Source organism: Asterias amurensis, chromosome 15 (assembly GCF_032118995.1).
Source record: "Asterias amurensis chromosome 15, ASM3211899v1".
Classification (NCBI taxonomy): domain Eukaryota; kingdom Metazoa; phylum Echinodermata; class Asteroidea; order Forcipulatida; family Asteriidae; genus Asterias; species Asterias amurensis.
In genome coordinates, this window is record NC_092662.1 from 12,452,823 (window position 1) to 12,472,023 (window position 19,201).

A 19,201-nucleotide genomic window follows, 5' to 3' on the forward strand; every position below is an offset into this window, starting at 1 on the left:
AGATGGCTGTGATTAGCATACAGTTTTCATGAGACGTTGGCCATCATGGATTCTTTCATCAATAAGTTTTCATTTGATACTTTCATTACATGAGTTTAATTATTATTTGGTAACCTATTAAATTTAAGAATGGAGGAAGGGGAAGCAGCAACGGTTTACAAGAATTGGGCTAGTAACTTTTGTCTATTGCCAAAATCAAATGGTTAAAAACTCCACCAAACTACAGTGACTTCCAAACAGTCAGACCAGACTCACTCCAAACCACAGGTTTGTTGATATAAGTGTGTATTTCGCTAGTGAAACAGCAGAGCGCTTGGTGGCATGCCTTGGGCAGTGTGTATTGGAAGGAAAGATACTGTTCAGCGTGTGAAACATTGTCTCAATGGAACTACTATCCCATGGTCCGTCTGACAACAAACTGACATTGGATGAGCCTTATCCAGCAGTCTGTCCAGGATGAATTTTGACAAGACCTCTTTTACTTGGTAAGAAGTAGAGCAGCTTTCCATAGAGTAGTGCATATGTAGAAACTTTTAACTTCATACTAATGTGGTAATCATTTTTTGTCACCCAAAGTTTGAATCTGAGAAGCATTTCTGACAGTAATGTTTTTCAGATTTTTTATTTTAATTGCAGATTATTCTTCCGCTCCATTTTTTCGGCAATATCTCAAAAGTGCTACGACCTATTCAACCTTGGACCTATTGCAACGTGTTTTTTTCATGTTAGTTTAATGGTACATGTATCTACAACTGTATGTGATTGAAACAAACAGTGAGTTCATTTCCCTTTAAAGGATGTAGCTTAAAGGCAGTGGACACTATTGGTAATTACTCAGAATAATTATTAGCATAAAACCTTACTTGGTGATGAGTAATGGGAGAGGTTGATGGTATAAAAAAATTGTGAGAAACGGCTCCCTCTGAAGTGCCATAGTTTCCGTGAAAGAAGTAATTTTCCACGAATTTGATTTCGAGACCTCAGATTTAGAACTTGAGGTCTCGAAATCAACCATCTAAACGCACACAACTTTGTGTGACAAGAGTGTTTTTTCATTCATTATTATCTCTTGTGGTTTATATTGATATCATTATTATCTTGCAACTTTGACGACCAATTGAGTTCAAATTTTCTCAGGTTTGTTATTTTATTCACATGTTGAGATACACCAAATGAGAAGACTAGTCTTTGACAACTTCCAATAGTGTCCAGTGTCTTTAATAGATCATAGATTATGTTGAGTCTACATTTTTGTAACCTTTTCTTTTCTTTCAGGTAACTGGTCAAAGATAGCAGAGGTTCTGCAGAAGAATCCAGATGAAAAGGCGAGAACATCTTACCATCTCCTGCAACGCTTCAAAAACCTGGTACGAAAACTTCGATATATTTGTGTGTATTTTATTTTTATTTTTTGTTGACCAAGGAAGAATAGTCAGTCACTTATAACGTAGTGATTTGTGTTTTATGCTGATTTCTTGGTGATTATTATACACAAACACTAACAGGGTTCTATCTAATAATAATAATAATAATAATAATAATAATAATTAGAGATTTATAAAGCGCACGTATCTGCCTAAAACATTACGTGTCCGGCCCTCTAAAACCCGACCCGACCAAACCTTGTATCTGGTCGGGTCGGGACGCATACTTTTGGAGGTTTTTAAAGTGAGAAAAATCAGCTGGGAGTTGGGGGATTAAGATCGTTATCACCACTAATCCGATAAGGTTTGACAAAGCCATCCTGCCTGAAGGAATCCATGTGGATTTATTTCAATTGAAGACTAAGATATTGATTGTTACAATGTTTAAAATGATTAAAATTGTAAAAAGTTAATTGGTTTTCCTTTTTGAATGGTAAAAATCCATCAAAGAATAGCAAAGAACGGTTATTGTTTGTGTCGACTTTCGTTCCGCCGGCTGCGCCGTGCGTGCGCACTAATACTGTTTATAGATAAAGTAGTGCTGCTAGGCCCTGTCCGTGACAAACATGCATGCGAACGTTTTTTTAAAGGCAAACTTGTTCTTTCAATTGATTTTACAAAATAAAACATCTGGAAGAAGTTCTATGAGTGACAAATAACTTGTCTTTTTAACCGCTGCACTGGCCCTCGAACGTCAGCAAACACGCATAGAAATAGCACCAGATTTCACGCACAACAGCAGATTTCAAGCCCACTAGTCGTTGTTCTTTGCGTGCGACACAAAAATACAAGAAACTTTGAACGCTAGAGGGCGCTTCAGAACAATGCGATAGCGTGAGATTAAACGCCCTCTAATGGTAAAATTACGCGAACTAGAAACACACACGCCTTGAGAAAACGACTTGACGTGTCTGCACATGCTCCCCCACGATGCATGCATAATAGTATACCATACATAACGTACATACATACATCATGTACAGCATAGTCGTCGCGCACATGGATATATATCTTTCTGTCAACATCGCCCAAAACCGAGCAGTTGCGTGGGAATTTTAGTGTCTCTACGACAAACTACACAACCAGCATGACCAATAGTAGCCGTATGAACAAAAATATTATTTCATTGTGTATTGTAAGATTTGTCCTTTATTTTGTTTAATTTGTTCAGTTAGATGAATGCTTTCTTTTTCTTTCTTTTTTTATGATTGCCTTGATGCCCTTTGAAATTTTTGAAAATTGCCTTGGTGCCCTAAATTTTTACACACAAAAAAAGGCAAAAAAAAACGACTAAAGTTACTATAGGCTGTTACTATAGGCAAATTTATGTGTCTGCAGTTTAAGCGATTTTTAAAATTTTGCTGTTAGATACAAAATTTATGGACTGCTATGCAAAATTTTGATTTTGCTATACAAAAAAAAATTGCGTAACGGTCCATGCAGAAATACTGGACGAAATCGTTCCCTGGTAAACTTAGAATGCTTTTAATAAAAGCTGGCCAAGAGCGCATGGGTCTTGTAACGTTGTTTTGCGTCATTTCCCTTTGAATATTAAATACTGTAAGTACAAAGTAGTCACAGTTTGCAAAGAAAGCTGCAATTATAGCTTCCATACTGGGCTTTGAACTGCTTGCAATATCTTTTGCCAAAAAAGAAAAGAAAACAAAACACTTTTGTACATGTAATGTATAATGCCTGATCAAAATCTAGAAGCAATGTACAATAAGCTTAATTTACCCATTAATGACAGAATTACGTAAAGAGTACTAATTTTAAACTACACATGCTGCTCAGTTATTGCCATTGCCAATGGCCATTTCATGTAGCTTTTAAAAGTAGTTCCAGAAATCATCCAGTCAGGCCCGTCCGGAGCAGGTTGTTTGTTTAAGGGATTAGAGGGATTATCACAGTTGGATGCCAGGACAGTGTGTTTACTTAAGGATCCTCCAAAAGTATGTGTGAAACCAGCAATATTTTTTAAAGGGCTGGACACGTCATGAATGGCACCCAAGGCGCACAAGAATCAAACACTAGAAACGGTAATTAGCGAAAAAATGCTTTGGCTGAGCTGTTTAGGGCATCAAATTCATGTTCTGGTGGTTTAGTCATCGGGTGATGGTTTGACTCCCTATCATAAAACTTGTGTCCGAGCAAGACACTTTTTTAAACTAAAATTTGTTCTCTTCACCCAAAGGTACCAATGGGTACTTGCGAGGGTTAGAGGTTGATATTGTGTCAGAAGCGTCATAACAGTCCAGGGCTGTATACTCTCCCTGAGGGAGCTGAGAAAGATTAAAGGAATCTTATTGGCCCAATGATCAGGGCAGAAATGTAGAGCCATTGATATTTGATTGTAAATCCGCTAGTTGTTATTATTAATATTATTATTTAGAACACTTACAAACTGCGAAATCGGCACTTATAGAAAGAATTGACCTTCAAAAGTTCCATATTGTTGACCAAAACCAAGTTGATTCCAATTGGGACAAAGCTCTAGTAGAAAGTGCACAAAGCTGTAACAATCTTGAACAACGTCTTTGAAAGGGCAAGGGCACCACTATGCATTTCCTATGAGGAAAACTTCCAAGGGCACCAAGGCAATGACTAAGGGGCATGGAGATAATCGCCTTCGGTGCCTATGAGGGATAGTATCTGCCGTTAAATAAATAAATTTAAAAAAATAATACCATTCGTATAGCGCCTTTTCCTAAGGTTGCAAAGCTCTCAGTGAAAGACATGAATAGCAACAAAGGAAATGCAATCAAAAACCAAGGAATCCACGACGAGGCAAAGCCTGCATCATTTAGCCAAGAAAGTCCCGCGAAAAGGCAGTCTCTTTTTGACTAGAACGTGCAGGCCAAGCCAGGCGAGATTTACTGATTGAAAAAGAATGTTTTCAGTGACCTGTGAATGTAAGTTGCTCCTCGTAGCCCTGGTTTCTAATGAGTTGGAACTGTATGGGAAAAGTATCGTACATACACTTAATAAAATGATTGGTTCTTGACCCTACTTTAATTCATAGGTTATCTCGTACATGACATGGAGAAACAATAAATGTGAATCCGACAGCCATAATGAGGGTGGGAATGAAGAGGATCTGCTTGGTAGCCAGCTAGCTGATAAACTACTGGTGTTTGTACCAATGAAAAAGGTAAATAATATGCTTCTTAAAGCACTGGACACTATTGGTAACTACTCAAAATGGTTGTTAACATAAAAAATTACTTGGTAACGAGCTATGGAGAGCCGGTGATGGTATAGAACATTGTGAAAAAACGGCTCCCTTTGAGGTAAGGTAGTATTTGAGTAAGAGGTAGTATTTGAGAAAGAGGTAATTTGTCACTCAAATATTTAAAGACTTCAAGCATGGGGCCTTTTATTAGGCATCTGAAAAGCACACAAATTGCCGCAACAATGGTATTTTTTTCTTTTATTATTCTCTTGCAACTTTGATGACCGATTGAGTCAACAAATTTCACAGATTTGTTATTTTATGCATATGTGGAGATGCACCAAGTGAGAAGACTGGTCTTTGACAATTAACATGGTTAACAAAGGTGTCCAGTGCCTTCAAATAGCCATTTAGAATAACCAATGTTTTAAAATATAACTTCTTCTCAAAATTGTTGGTGGGTGTGTGAAGGAAAACAATTGAAAAATAATTGCATTTGTTAAAAGAACAAAATGTACACAAACAATTTGAACGTATTGTTTTGTGCCATTGGTCAATTTTGGCTCGAAAGACTACCTCGTTCCAACAGTAAATAGAACACTCTGGCATGTGATGCCTCTGCGTGTATGTATATTTTTGTTTTACTTTTGTGTTGCTCTTTTTCTGTTCGCTATTTCTTGTGCAACTACAGTGTTGCATGTTGTGTCTTTGGTGCAACCCCCAGTGGACATGGTGGAAAGTGAAAAGTGCATTTATAACAAATACACATTATTATCATTATTGTTTTTATAATTAATAAAGTAATGTTTTGCATCTTTCTTTCTATTTAGCGAGAGAAGGAAGAAGCAATAGCAAGAAGGCTGGCAAGAGAAGCAGCAAAAGCCAAGAATCGAAAATTAGCTGCCAAAAAGAGGAAAAGGAGACGGAAAGTTGAGTCCTCTGATGAGGAGGAAGAGGAGAGTGAAGAGGAGGAGGAGGAGGAGGAGGAAGATCTAGATGGTCTTAATGATTTTGATGACCTTGATGATCCTGATGATTGCTATGGGGATCAGCAATACATGACGGCAAGACAAAAATTCTTAGCACAGAGGAAAGAACTTGAGCAAGAACTGGAAGTTGATCCGTACGATGCAAGAAACGAAGAAGATGAAGATGGAATAGAAACTAACAACGTCGCTGGCTCTAGTACAGGGTCAATCGAGCAAAGGAACCAAATTAACACCGTTTCAAACCACCTTTCAGGATGGCAACAAAGATTAAATGACAGAGATGCTGCCTCAAAAAGAGCTCACGTTCCTGATGGACTTCCTTCCGCTAAATACGACCCAGAGGGTATGGGCCTGCCAATGTGGATGGAAAGACTCAAACATCCTTCACCCAAGACAAAGAAGGGCTCAGGACGGAAGCCTTGTTCTGAACTTGATGTGGCGCTTGTAGAGGCAGTGAATCCTATGTGGATATGTCGAGGAAAGGGGTGTGGACGTCAAAGCAGCCGACAAATAGGCAGTAAGTGCAACATAGGGCCCAATTTCATAGAACTGCTAATAAACAGTTTGCTAAGCACAACAAAATAATGCTTTACCAGAATAAGGTTACCAGCTAAAATACCACTTTACATCTGCAAAGTGTAACTGATATTCTGCGTAGTTGTGCTTCACAGAAAAATATTAAGCAATAATTTCTGCTTAAGCAGCTCTTTTAAATTAGGCTTAGGGTTCAATGCTGAGGCTCTGTTTACCTTCTATGAAAACATTTTGGGAGCAGACACTTCAAATGTCGACTTTCATTAGCCATGTTATCTGGTTTGGTTGATACATTTAAATGGGATTTTAGTATACTTTGCCTTTAATGAAAAGCTTTGTTAGCTTGAACAATAAACTCAGAATTTTTTTTGAATCTGATGGTAACAAATAAAGATTGTAAGGGCAAGCAAAAGGTCTATAGTTTATGCCTCTCTAATCTAATTTTTTATAAAGGAGGAATCCCTTTTTTATTCTTTTCAAAATGGCTTCCTCGCCTTATAATAATGTTATTTAAATGGTTTGCCAGTTCATTCTGGTTCAAACATTCAGTCGTATATTTTTTCACCAGGATAAAATTTCGGGAAATTGTTTTTTACCCTTTTTTATTTACACTTTTTCACACTTATTTGATTGATTTTTTTCCATTTCAGTGCAAAAGCGAACCGGGCAAGAGAAGCTGAGTCCTGATGATCAGAAAATGATGTTCAAACTTCTGCTAAAGGTAAATAAAAAGAATACAAATTTAGTTTCGGCGGGAAAATGCTAACACACAAAAACCGTGAACAGCCGAAAAGCAATGTTGATTACACCACTTGTAATTGGTCTCCAACAATACAATTTGTTCAGCAGTGTTGTGAGTAAAGCAACTCGTTGCATTTTGGTCCTGAGCTTTAGTCGTCTTGACCATTAGTCATCCTGGACCCAGTAACCAGGGCACTGTACTTCTCTTTTAAACTTTGACTGTCAGACTAACAACCTCGACAACAGGCCATGCTCCAGGGATTTGCTGTGAGTTTTTGCACATCCACTTCAAAAAACTTAAAAGGTTAAAGAAAAAGACATGACAAAATAGCTGAAATACATGTAGCAGGAATACCAGGCATTCATTTGTACTAGAGGACATTTTCTGTGCTTAAAATTGCTGTGCTGTACCGATTCAATATGGACTGTGGATGTATATCAACTACTGTTTTTTTTTTGCAAAAATTGCAAAAGCAGTCACTTCATTGTACACATTATCCTTGCATTTCATTGCGTCAGTGCAATTGTCTATGGTTTGGTATGTTTTCTTAACAGGTGCTTGACGTTGACATTGAGTATGCAAGTACAAAGGTGAGATTCTCTTTAGAAGTACCTTCAGGGGCAAATGCAATATCTGAGGAGACTCTGCCAGTCATCCCAACTACCCAAGGGACGTCGGTTGAAGCAGACACTGCCTTTCAAAAATCAGGCACTCATATTACCCCAGGAGTGACCAGCGACTCGACGGCATCGACCAGATGCACTCAATCGACCTCTGGTGGCTGGAGTGTTGATACAACAAGGGGGTGTCGAACAGTGACAGCTTCTACTCAACCAGTAACCGTCGGCCATCAAGGAGTGATCAGTGGCCTGCAAGGACTTACCTATGGCCCACAATCAATAGCGAGTGGTTTGCCAGTAAACGGCCCTCAAGTATTGAGAGCTGGCACCTCGGCAATGGCCACCAGCTGTTTTCCTGTGCACAACTTTCCTTTCGGAATGAACACTGGCCATCAAGTTGTGAGAATTGGCCAGCAAACAATGATAATGGGCCAACCATCATTAATCGCCGCCCCTTTAGGTACAACCAGTGGCTCTTATCGAGTAGTTACAGGTGGCTCTCTTTCACAAAATGGGGGCCTTCCGGCTGGGACTAGTGGCCATCAGATGCTAGTCAGTTACCTACCAGCTTTAGCAACTTGCCCTCAAGCAGTAGCCAGTGGACCTCAGGTACACGCCAATGATCTGCAGACAGTAGCTGGTAACTTTCAAGCAGTAGCTAGTGACCCTCCAGCAGTGACCAATGTCCCACAAACATTAGCCAGTGACCCTCAATCAGTGAACGTTGTCCCACCTGCAGGATCCAATGGTCCTGAAATGGTGACCTGTGTTCAACAAGTAGTAGCCAGTGGCCCTCAAGAGGTAGCCAATGTCCCTCCAGCAGTAGCCAGTGGTCCTGGAACAATGACTAGTGTCCCTCCACCAGTAGCCAGTTGTCCTGGAACAATGACCAATATCACACAAGCAGGATCCAGTGGTCCTAGAACAATAACCAGTGTCCCACAAGCAGTAGCCAGTGGCCTTCAAGAGGAAGCCATTTACCATCCAGCTATAGCCAGTGACACACAAGCGCCGACCAGTCTCCCACAAGCAGTAGCCAGTGACCATCAGTCAGTGACCAGTGACCCCCAAGAAGTAACTAGTGACCCTCTGGCAGTTACCAGTGTCCCACAAAGAGCAGACAGTGGCCTGCAAGAGGAAGTAACTAGTGTCCAACAAGCAGTAGCTAGTGACCCCAAATCAGTGACCAGTGTCCATCCTGCAGTAGCTAGTGGTCCTGGAGCTTTGACCAATGTCCCAAAAGCAGTAGCAGGTGATCCACAAGAGGTAGCCAGTGTCCCTCCAGCAGAAGCCAGTAGTCCCAAGGCAGTGACTAATGTCTCACAAGCAGTTGCCAGTGGCCTGCAGGCAGAAACTAGTAACCCGCAAAAAGTAACAAGTGGCACAAAATCACATAAAACTAGCACAAAAACATCAAGTCGGAATGTTCCTCAGCCAGAAAAGGCATCAAAGGATGACAAGACCAACAAAAGCAGTCCACGGCGTCCAAAAGGGAGATCACTGAGTGTACGTCAGAAGTTAGAACTGCAGCGAGGCAAACTTGCAAAACCGGTATCAAGTTCTTCAGATAATGTGACCAAAAACAGCTCTTACTGGACTCCACTCCTGAGCAGTCCAAGAAATCAATTCGGTCTGCCGCGCCATTTTACAGTGGGAGGTACTGGTAGTCCAACTCATATTCAGTCTGGTTTTAACCAAAACTTGGCATTGGCAGGGAGAACAAATGCTGGTCAGAACCAAAGCCAACATCCAAGTTTACTTTCTGGAGCTGCCTCTAGTACTGTTCATCGTCAAGGAAGTCTTATACCAGTTAAGAATTTGGCACAGGTCTCAAACACTGCACTTAGCACACCAGATGCTGCCTCGAAAAAGTATGTGATGTTTCATGACAAACAAACAGGACAAATGTCGTTATCTCCATTACGTGCGCCTTCAGGTGTAGTGCACAAATTGCCTGAAGGATTGATACATAGCCAATCCAAAGTGATGTCACCCTCTCCTGTTACGCAGAGTCAAGGGAGCCCTAGCTATCAGCAGAGCCTTCTTTCAGGAGCAGCCCAACAACACAACCAGTTGGGCCCTCATCCAGCTGCCCCTCCAACTGGCTCTCATCCAGCTGCCGCTCCAACTCCCATTACATCTGGGAATACACAACTGCATGTACCTCCTCCTACTGCATCACCATCGCATGACCCTTTTAGTGCAGCAAGCACTTTAAAGGCACTTTCACAAATGATGACTTCTTCTGTACGTGGAACAGGTGTGAATACACCAGCAAGTCAAGAGACTCGTATGAACAGTGGTACCCTCCCTCAATTATTGCCCTCGTTTGAACCTCGTACCCCACAGATTCAACGTTGCACCATACCATCAACCATGAGTCTGTCGCCTGCCCTCCAAAATGTTGGGTCTCTTGACCCACAACAGCAGCACAGTACCAGGCCTCATAAAAGGAATCCACATACCTCCTTGGCTAACTCTCATGAATCACAGCCCAAACAGCAATCAAATGCCGCACCTGTCCATTCTGAATCAGCATCAAAGCAGTTTGATGCCCAGCAGTCCTCGTCAGTGGTACATAACACAAGTGACTTGGCAAAAGCAAATTTAAAGAGTCTATCTTTACCCAACGGAACCAAACTAGTCATCACCTCGGATCAGTTCAAGTCCTTGCAGAAGGGTAATCTTGGCGATGTCACTGGCCATATCTTGACCCCCATGCCTAGTTCACATGAAAAGAAGAAGAAAAAGAAGTCCAAGAAAGACAAGCGACGCCGAGCTAAATTGAAAGGGAAACGTGCCACGTTGAAGAAACTAAGGAAGCAGTCCAAGGAACAAAGTGGTGAAACATCAACAGAGGCTGACAAAGTAGATCCACCACCCATCAGGAAGAGAAAGTTGCATACAAAAGACATCTCCCTCCTCCCCCCAAACGTTGCAACCATCCAAGGTCTGAAATCGCTCCTACTTGACCGCAAGAACTTGGAGGAAAGAAGAGACAAGTTCATGTCAGAACTAGAAGAGCGGTTAATAAAATCAGCCAAAGCTGATGGGAAACAGACGATACATTTCAGTGGCTACCTTGAAGGCAGGAAAACTGCTCAGGACAAAACGAGAGAAACTGTTGTCCCCCCAACCACCCTCCTGCATGCAGAATCGGGGTCATCTAACAACCAAAAAGAGAGTGTTACCTCTGAATCCCAGGTACAACTTAATGATGTTGCTCCAACTAGCTCAAGCACAAATGACTCTGAAGGTCCTGCAAAGGCTACATCCCCTCAGGAATTAGTCGAAGAACACCTTTCCTCTTTTAAGAAGACGGACTCTTACCAGCTCTTGCAGAGGCGCTTTCTCTCAATGTTCCTGTGGCCGGGACTTCTCTCATCCACTCGAATCAAAGGAACAATTTGTATACGCGGTGGGGATAGAGAGTCCTGTTTTGAGATGCCTAGAAAACCAAAACCGGTGAAGAAAAATAGAGAGACACGTGGAGGGCATGGACCTGTTGCGAAAGAATTTGCGGATCAATCCAGCCATAAAAACACTGATGTAACATTGGAAAGTCAGAGAGCATCTGTTGGATTGTTGCAAGATCAGTCAGTAGTTGAAGTTGGTAGAAGCAAGACCCATAGCAGCAAAGATCAATATAGTGGAGATCAAGCACCATCGACATCTGGTCATTGTGGTGTGCAAAACCCAGCAATGAACAGTGTTGGTGTGGTTCCTGAAAATGTAGGTGGAACGAGAAACAATGACCATGTGGTCCAGGCGAGAGGAAAGAAGAGGAAAGCTGACAACAGACCATCATCTTTATTTCCCCATGATGACGATGAGGAACAGAGAATGAGTGAAGGAGATGATTATTCGGGTATTCCACAGAATAGAAAGAGAAAAGTAAATGATGCAAACAATACGGATGCTATGAAGGCACTGTTTGCCCTTCAAAACTTTGCCGTATGACGTAGTGAAGAGAAGTATATCCAATAGCTTTTACATGAAGGTTATAAGAATGGTCTGTGGGTACAACAATGTAGTATATTTCTGTTGAGGGAGTGTTGGCTCTGAAAAGAGCCGGTTGGGTCTTGACGCTTCAACTTTTCTCCTGAAGATGAGCAGAGTATATACTGTTCGAAACTTTGAAATCAAATCGGCTCTTTTCAGAGCCAACACTCCCACAACAAATATTACTTACATGGCTGTACCCGCAAGTTTACTATTATTTATTGTTTATTCTTATTATCCGCACCATGCAAAGCTTCAAACGTCACTTGGCTTGTAGGTTGCCAAGTATTTGTCACTGATCTCAGTAGAGGTTTTGTTTGAATGAAAATTGCAGTGTTGTAAAACTCGTGCTCGGACTCACCTAGCAAGACATACTCGATACTAAAATTTGCTTAGAATGAAATTGCTTCCTTGATAAAAACAAGATTACCAACATTTGTGGCATATTGCTTGTTCCTGGCATTCAGCTGCCGTTTGCTTCTCCTGAAAATCACGTGGAAATTTGGTTGGTTAATCCTGTTATTATCAAGGAAGAAATTTCATGCTAAGCAAACTTTTGTGCTTACAGACTTTATGAAATTGGGCCCTATACTCAAAGTCATGTACATGTACTTGATTTGAAATTGTACAAAAACAGTATTGACACAAACACATGTTGTACCATAACCCTGTACTGTTGGTAACATTTTCATGTGAGTTGACCAACCACTTGATGAACCATTGAAATGTATTGCTTGTGTAGGGTGGCACAACTTTGCACAGAAGTACATGTACTGTGTAATGTTTGCCTAGTGTTTTATTGGGTTGCAACTTTCCCTCTAAAGCAATGCCATAGAAAACACTATAAAAGTGTGATGGGCCTTTTCCTCTTTTGCAATTAGAAAGTTGCATGTCTGTTACGATGCATTTAATACCACAGAGAACGTTATTGAATGGTCAGACAGTAGGAGGGATTTTATTTTCAGCCAAAACTAAAACACTTCTCAGGTCTTGAAACTTAAGAATTCATTTGTATTTTATTCTAAATTAATATGGGAATAAAAGGGTAGAGACGAGTTCTTCAACGGTCGTTTAAAGCCGGCAGGACGAGTCACTACTCTTTTATTCCCATTCTTAAATGCCCTTATGTTAAAAAAAAAATTAAAAATACAATTATAGACACTTTAACAACTGAAAGTTCGAGGTTTGCAATATTTTTTTTTTAAAACTTTGTGAAGAATCTGTTTGATGCGCGTGGGTTGTGTGTACGCGCGCATGATAAGATTACGCACGCGTGCTTAGATGACGCGCTGTTACTATAGCTATGAATTGGGTTCCGCGTAATAATCTTGCATGCCGACACGCGGAAGCCAGCTTGTTATAAACAGCTCCAGCTGGTCATTATCACGCGCTCTCCACCAATAGGAGTAGAGAAACTGTCTAGGGTATTTATGAATATTGAACTAATAAAATAGTTCACGTAAACATACAGGCCTGGAATTTATCTTGAACAAGGGCAGGGCCATTTTCATTTTACAAGGGGCACTTCAAGGGAACCAAGGCCAAGAAAAGGGAAATGAAGGTCGTGGACTTGGTGTAGTTTCAGTCCCTGAACACATTCAATACTGTACTTAAACATTGTCCAACTTCCCATAAAATTGTATCAACTTTTATTTCTTTACCATCATGAACTTGTTTATTTTTCAAATGTTAGGTCACTTGATTCGTTAACTGCCTTACAGCCCATCTTGTCTGTCCCTGTGACTCATTGTACATTACACTGTTATATTAATAATACATTGTCATATTTATTTGTCAGGAAATCAGAAGTAGCATTGGCTACATCTGGCTGAACTCTGACAAAGTGCTCGTTTGAAATTTGTCTCACTTACTGTACCTTTACTTAAAAGCACTGGACACCTTTGGTAATTGTCAAAGAAACAGTCTTCTCCATTGGTGTATCTCAACAAATGCATCTAATAACAGACCTGTCAGAAATTGAGCTCAGTTGGTCGTCGAAGTTGCCAGATAATGGAAAAAAATAAACCCTTGTCATACAAGTTGTGTACTTTCAGATGCTTGATTTTGTGACCTCCGCTAAGGTCTCAAATTCAATTCAAATATTTGTGTGGAAAAAAATACGTTACTTCAGAGGGAGTCGTTTCTCACAATGATTTATACTCTTAACAGCTCTCCATTGCTCGTTAGCAAGTAAGTTTTTATGCTAACAACTGTTTTGAGTGAATTACCAATATTGTCCAGTGCAAAGTTCAAAGAGGCCCTCAAAACCCACTTTTTCACAGCTGCTTTTCATTAGTTTTTTCCTCCTTGCGCCATGAGCATCACTTGTGGTGGATACCGGCGCACTATAAGTGTTCATATTATTATTATTTTGATAATCTACCGTAAGTCTTTGAAAAGTACCAAAATACTTTATATAAATCTGATTATTTGAAGAGCATGTATTATATAATGTTGTAGTCTTTTTGTTTCTTCATAGTTTATAAAGCAACATGTACATGTATACAGAAAGTATTTCGTATAATTTACAAATTCATTTATTTATGATTTCTTGCCAAAGTAAGCCAATAGACTGGCTTTGTGAAGCTTAGGTGTAACAATAAATCGTTGATTTTGTATGAAATCAGTCATGTTGTAATTTTATTTACAGGGAAGATGTTGACATTAAAGGCACTGGACACCCTTGGTTATTGTCAAAGGCCATTATTCACACTTGGTATCACAACATTACATTATGTGTCAAATAACAAATCTGTGAACATTTGGACTCGTCTGGTCAACGAAGTTGCAAGAGAATAATGTAAGAAAAACATCCTTGTTGCACAAATGTGTGTGTTTTCTGATGCCTAAAAAAAGCTTCAGTCATGATTTTTTTTTAACCAACTATTTGATTAACTAGAGTGACAAATTCCTTCTTTCTCAAAAACTACATTTCTTCGAGGGAGCCGTTTTTTCACAAGGTTTTATATTATCAACAGCTCTCCCCTTGCTCGTTACCAAGCAAGTATTTTGGCTTACAATTATTTTGAGTAATTACCAATAGTGTCCAGTGCCTTTAACCTAACTGTTATGTTCAAAATGTAGCATCAATGGGTTTTACAATGTAGTAGAATCATCCTCTATAGACCTAGTCTTGGTGCAAGACGTTTCTCGTTTCCCTTTCACGCACACCGCGGCAAATTCACCGACAGCGCCTGCACGGACTCACCTGACTTAGTCCACTCACCGCCCCGGAGCGCTGTTGGTGAATTGGCCGCGGTGTGCGTGAAAGGGAAAAGAGAAACGTCTTGCACCAAGACTACTATAGACCAAGGAGAAAGCCCAGGTTTAGGAGGCAACTGCTCAACAGAAATGTGATGTAGATGTAGAGAGTCGATAAATCCTGTGAAAATTACACCCAGAAGGTTCAGGTGGATTTATTTCTGGAACAAGGGAATGTATAGGCTCACTACCCTAGCCTAGCTTCTTAATGGGCATGCTGTTTCTGTCCTTTGACATGTTTAAAGGCAGTGGACACTATTGGTAGTTGTCAAAGACTAGCCTTCATAGTTGGTGTATCTCAACATATGCATAAAATTAAAAAACTGTGAAAATTTGGGCTCAATCGGTCAACGAACTTGCGAGATAATAATAAAAGAAAAAATACCCTTGTCACACGAAGTTGTGTGCGTTTAGATAGTTGTATTCGAGACCTCAAGTTCTAAACTTGAGGTCTCGAAATCAAATTCGTAGAAAATTACTTCTTTCTCGAAAACTATGGCACTTCAGAGGGAGCCATTTCTCACAATGTTTTATACCATCAACCTCTCCCCATTACTCGTCACCAAGTAAGGCTTTATGCTAATAATTATTCTGAGTAATTACCAATAGTGTCTGCTGCCTTTAAGCTACATCCTTTAAAGGGAAATGAACCCACTGTTTGTTTCAATCACATACAGTTGTAGATACTTGTACCATTAAACTAACATGAAAAAGGTTTTACGCTAATAATTATTTTGGTAATTAACAATAGTGTCCACTGCCTTTAACCCCTATCAGACTCTAGATTTGAACCAAACAGAAGCAGATACAACTACTCTGGTTCTGTTTTCATTTGGATGTACAGAGGGTTTGGATGTATAAATCCTCTGTAATGTAACACCTGGGTGGTTCAAGGGGCCTCATCTCCAAGACAAGGGAAAATACCACAGATGCATAACCGTACCTGTTAAAGGAACTGGACAGTATTTGGTAATTACTCAAAATAAGTGTTAGCATGAAAACTTACTTGGTAATGAGCAATGGGGAGCTGACGATATTACAAAAAAATTGTGAGAAACGGCTCCCTCTGAAGTATTACGTAGAAAGGTTATTTCTCATCCAGATATTAAAAGACTTCAGACCTGAAGCCTTTATAAAGCATCTGATCTGAAAGCACACGAAAATTGTGTTTTATTTTCTTTTATTATTCTCTTGCAACTTCGATGACCAATTGGGTCCAAGTTCTCACAGGTTTGTTAATAAATGCATATGTTGTTATTTAATACACCAATTGAGAATAATGGTCTTTGACATTACCCGAGGTGTCCAGTGCCTTTAATGTGAATATTGTAACAACTTTGAGATTTAGTGGACTATAGTCGTGGTAAATGCTATAAAGCTTTTGTCAAATTGGAAAAACATGTCTAAAGCGTGCTTCTTTTTTGACAATCCACTAAATAATGTTTACTCTCAACGGAAGCTTCTAATGTTGTCCCTTTGTAACTAGGAATAAGTCGTGAGTGGATGGGTATCCTGTATTTTGGTGATGCAGTTTTGTACCCGGTAGAGGGCGCACAACATCGACTGGTTTGGCGGCCGATTCGAATAGACGTGACTCAAGTCACAATCCCGTTTGTTCAGTCCCATCGCCTAATCATCAGAAAACTCCCCAACCTGTGCCGTGCCGTGTCCCATTCTCGAGACCACTACATGTATATCTACATTTTGACGGCGGATATGCTTAGGGACCTCTCGCACAAGAACAAACATCTATTCTCCAGTAATTTGTGTTTGGCTATCGGCTCTCATACTAACAAAATGCAAGTCGCCAATATCAAGACAACACAAACTGGGGTGTAAAATTTGACACCAAGTGTATTGTCACATATAAAGATACCGAAGATAGAACCAAAATTAACAACATAAGCTGTTAAAATTATACCAATGTATAATAATATTGTGTTTGCAGAAACTAGTGTTATTCACCCAATATCATGGCAATACATGGAATGGTCTCCCATCCATTTGCTGACAAACAGGGAACTGTTTTTCCTTAACCATTACATGTCTGTAATAGTTTTGCTTGCAATGTTGCACCATGCATCCAGAGGGGTATGACACCAAAATAACACATCTTAGTACTAGTTATTTATGCTGTTGCAAAAAGCACTTTAATTCACATTATGAACAATTTTTACTTATTAAATATATATTATGAATTTCAATTCGTTAAATGCCTTAGTTTTAGTCAGTGCTTAACCGCAATACATAATACATACAAAATATCATTATTAATATTAGTATATACAAACTCCCCCACCCTAAAAAAATAAAATAAAATAAAAAACAGGGGGTAAGAGGAAAGGAGTACACTTGGGTACAGTTTCAAGTTACTCTTGTATTTGCATTGCAATTACAATCAGTCTTAAAATCAGAGCACCCTGCGGCGTATCGCTACCGAACGAGAGGGTAAAACACATGGGGGTTAGACCCTTAGACTTCGTTTTGCCCCGGGTAGTAGGAAACAAAAATGTCCTGTAGATTTCTTGTATCTTGTTTGTTTCGTTGGTTGTGTGTCCATGGTGTTTGACCAATGAGTTTAAGACTCTAGGGATCAGCCCATCTATTTTCTGTGGTTAATTTTAATATCTGTCACTGTTGTCCATCCGAAGTGTAGAAACTAAAGGTAAAAGACACTGGACACCTTTGGTTGTTGACAAAGACCAGTAATTCTCACCTGTTGTAACCCAATGTATGCATAAAATTACAAATCTGTGAAAAATGGGGGGGGGGGCCTTATACCTTAACGAAAAAAAACTTTTTGCAGAAGTGCAGACACAATGTAAGTAGTTGGACTGTGAATCATAGTCTGTTCCAAACCCTCATGCCCCAAAATCTCTCAAAAATCAGCTGTGTGAAAATAATCCTTATCCCTTTTCGAAATAAGAGCTGTTCACACACAAAACAGTGTTGTAATTAGTGAACAGTAATTAACAGAACATAAATCTGATATATTTGAATAACCGGCGGAAAGGGTCCGCCATTTTCTAGAGTCAAAAATTTGCTCTTCAATTCAGAGAATCGCGTTCCGTTATGAAATTGCACAAAAACCATAACATTTCTAAGGGATATGCCTTTATCATTATTATTATTCTACCTTTTAAAATGTATCTCCAACCACATTCACTTAAAAACAAACAAATGAGTAGCTTAAAGTTCTTGATCAGGATGCAATTCCCCTTAGTTTAGTGTAACATATAGTCGCAAAAACAAATAACCTTTGTAAAACCACATTTTTATACTTAACTGTACAAGAAAACACAACTTTTTGGCCTTTGGCCACCTCCTCTCTGTTTATAAGCAAAGGCAAATTACAATAATTAAGACCTGGTATTAATTGTCGATCATCGTAAATAATCAATTGGTGCATTGGCTAAAAACCGTACTGGCTAAATTGTTAGTGCTGGTAGAAGTTGTAAACAAAATATATATTTATAGTGTGATGTACAATGTACAGTGATCGTTTTAACAAACATTATTTGAAATCTGACCCTTCTTAATTTTTTGCCAAATATTGGCAGGGTATATTTTTTGTAATAGTCATAGACCACTAGCCTCACTTGGTGTACCACAACATAAAGCATAAGATTAAGACATTGAACCTGTGAAAAATTGGGCCCAATTGAAAGAATAAGCATCTTGTTGTATAGAATTTTGTGCTTTCAGCTGCCTGAGATACCCTCGCATGCCATATTAGTTTTGTAGGTGTGAAACTAATGCCACTTTCTCTTAAACTACATGACGTCTAAGAAGGTAATTTTTAACATTGCTTTATAATATCAACAGCTCTCCAGTGTTTCATTCAAAGTAAGTTTTGATAGTGACTTGTAGAGTTATTACCAAAAAGCTGCCTTTAAAGTCACCTGGAAGTGGTATTTTTTCAAAATGAAGCTTTTGTCACTAATATATGTGTTTTGATGAGTGGAATGTGAATAAACAGTTAACTAAGGTTTTAAAAAATCAGTTCTTATGTTATTTACAAATTTAAGAGTAAACCCCGACCCGAGAGGGCGCTGTTCGTGACGTCAATCGAGGCAGACTTTGCCTGTAATGCGTAGAGTAAACACAATTGCAAAGTACATGTACGGACCAAGTCGTGAGTTTGTACGGTTTAAAAAAAGATTTTTTTGTTTATTTTTCCGGCAATGCCGACCAGGTGTATTGCTGCTTAATGCAAAAAAACACTTTTTGAAACGTACCAACTCACGACTTGGACGTACATGTACTTTGCACGTGTGTTTACTATACGCATTGCTGGCAAAGTCTGCCTCGATTGACGTCACAAAAGGGGTAGGCGGAGTCATCCCCTCAAACAACTTTATATTTTTTTAAACATATAAATCGTGACAAACAATTACTAAAAAAAATTATTTTATTGTTCGTAAGCATATACTCTTATGTTTGAAAGAAAAAAAAAG

At 39.4% G+C, this 19,201-nt stretch overlaps 1 protein-coding gene across 1 annotated transcript in view; it reads left to right on the forward strand.

Annotated features, from left to right (window-relative positions):
* Nucleotides 1-13,626, forward strand: part of LOC139948036 (uncharacterized) — a 31,478-nt gene extending 17,852 nt beyond the window's left edge. Inside the window, exons 13-17 of the mRNA XM_071946028.1 lie at nucleotides 1,276-1,367; nucleotides 4,447-4,575; nucleotides 5,427-6,102; nucleotides 6,770-6,840; nucleotides 7,416-13,626. Of these exons, the coding sequence (XP_071802129.1) occupies nucleotides 1,276-1,367; nucleotides 4,447-4,575; nucleotides 5,427-6,102; nucleotides 6,770-6,840; nucleotides 7,416-11,441 (4,994 nt within the window). The 3' untranslated portion in view covers nucleotides 11,442-13,626. The remainder of the gene's footprint in view (nucleotides 1-1,275; nucleotides 1,368-4,446; nucleotides 4,576-5,426; nucleotides 6,103-6,769; nucleotides 6,841-7,415) is intronic.
* The last annotated feature ends 5,575 nt before the right edge of the window (nucleotides 13,627-19,201 follow it).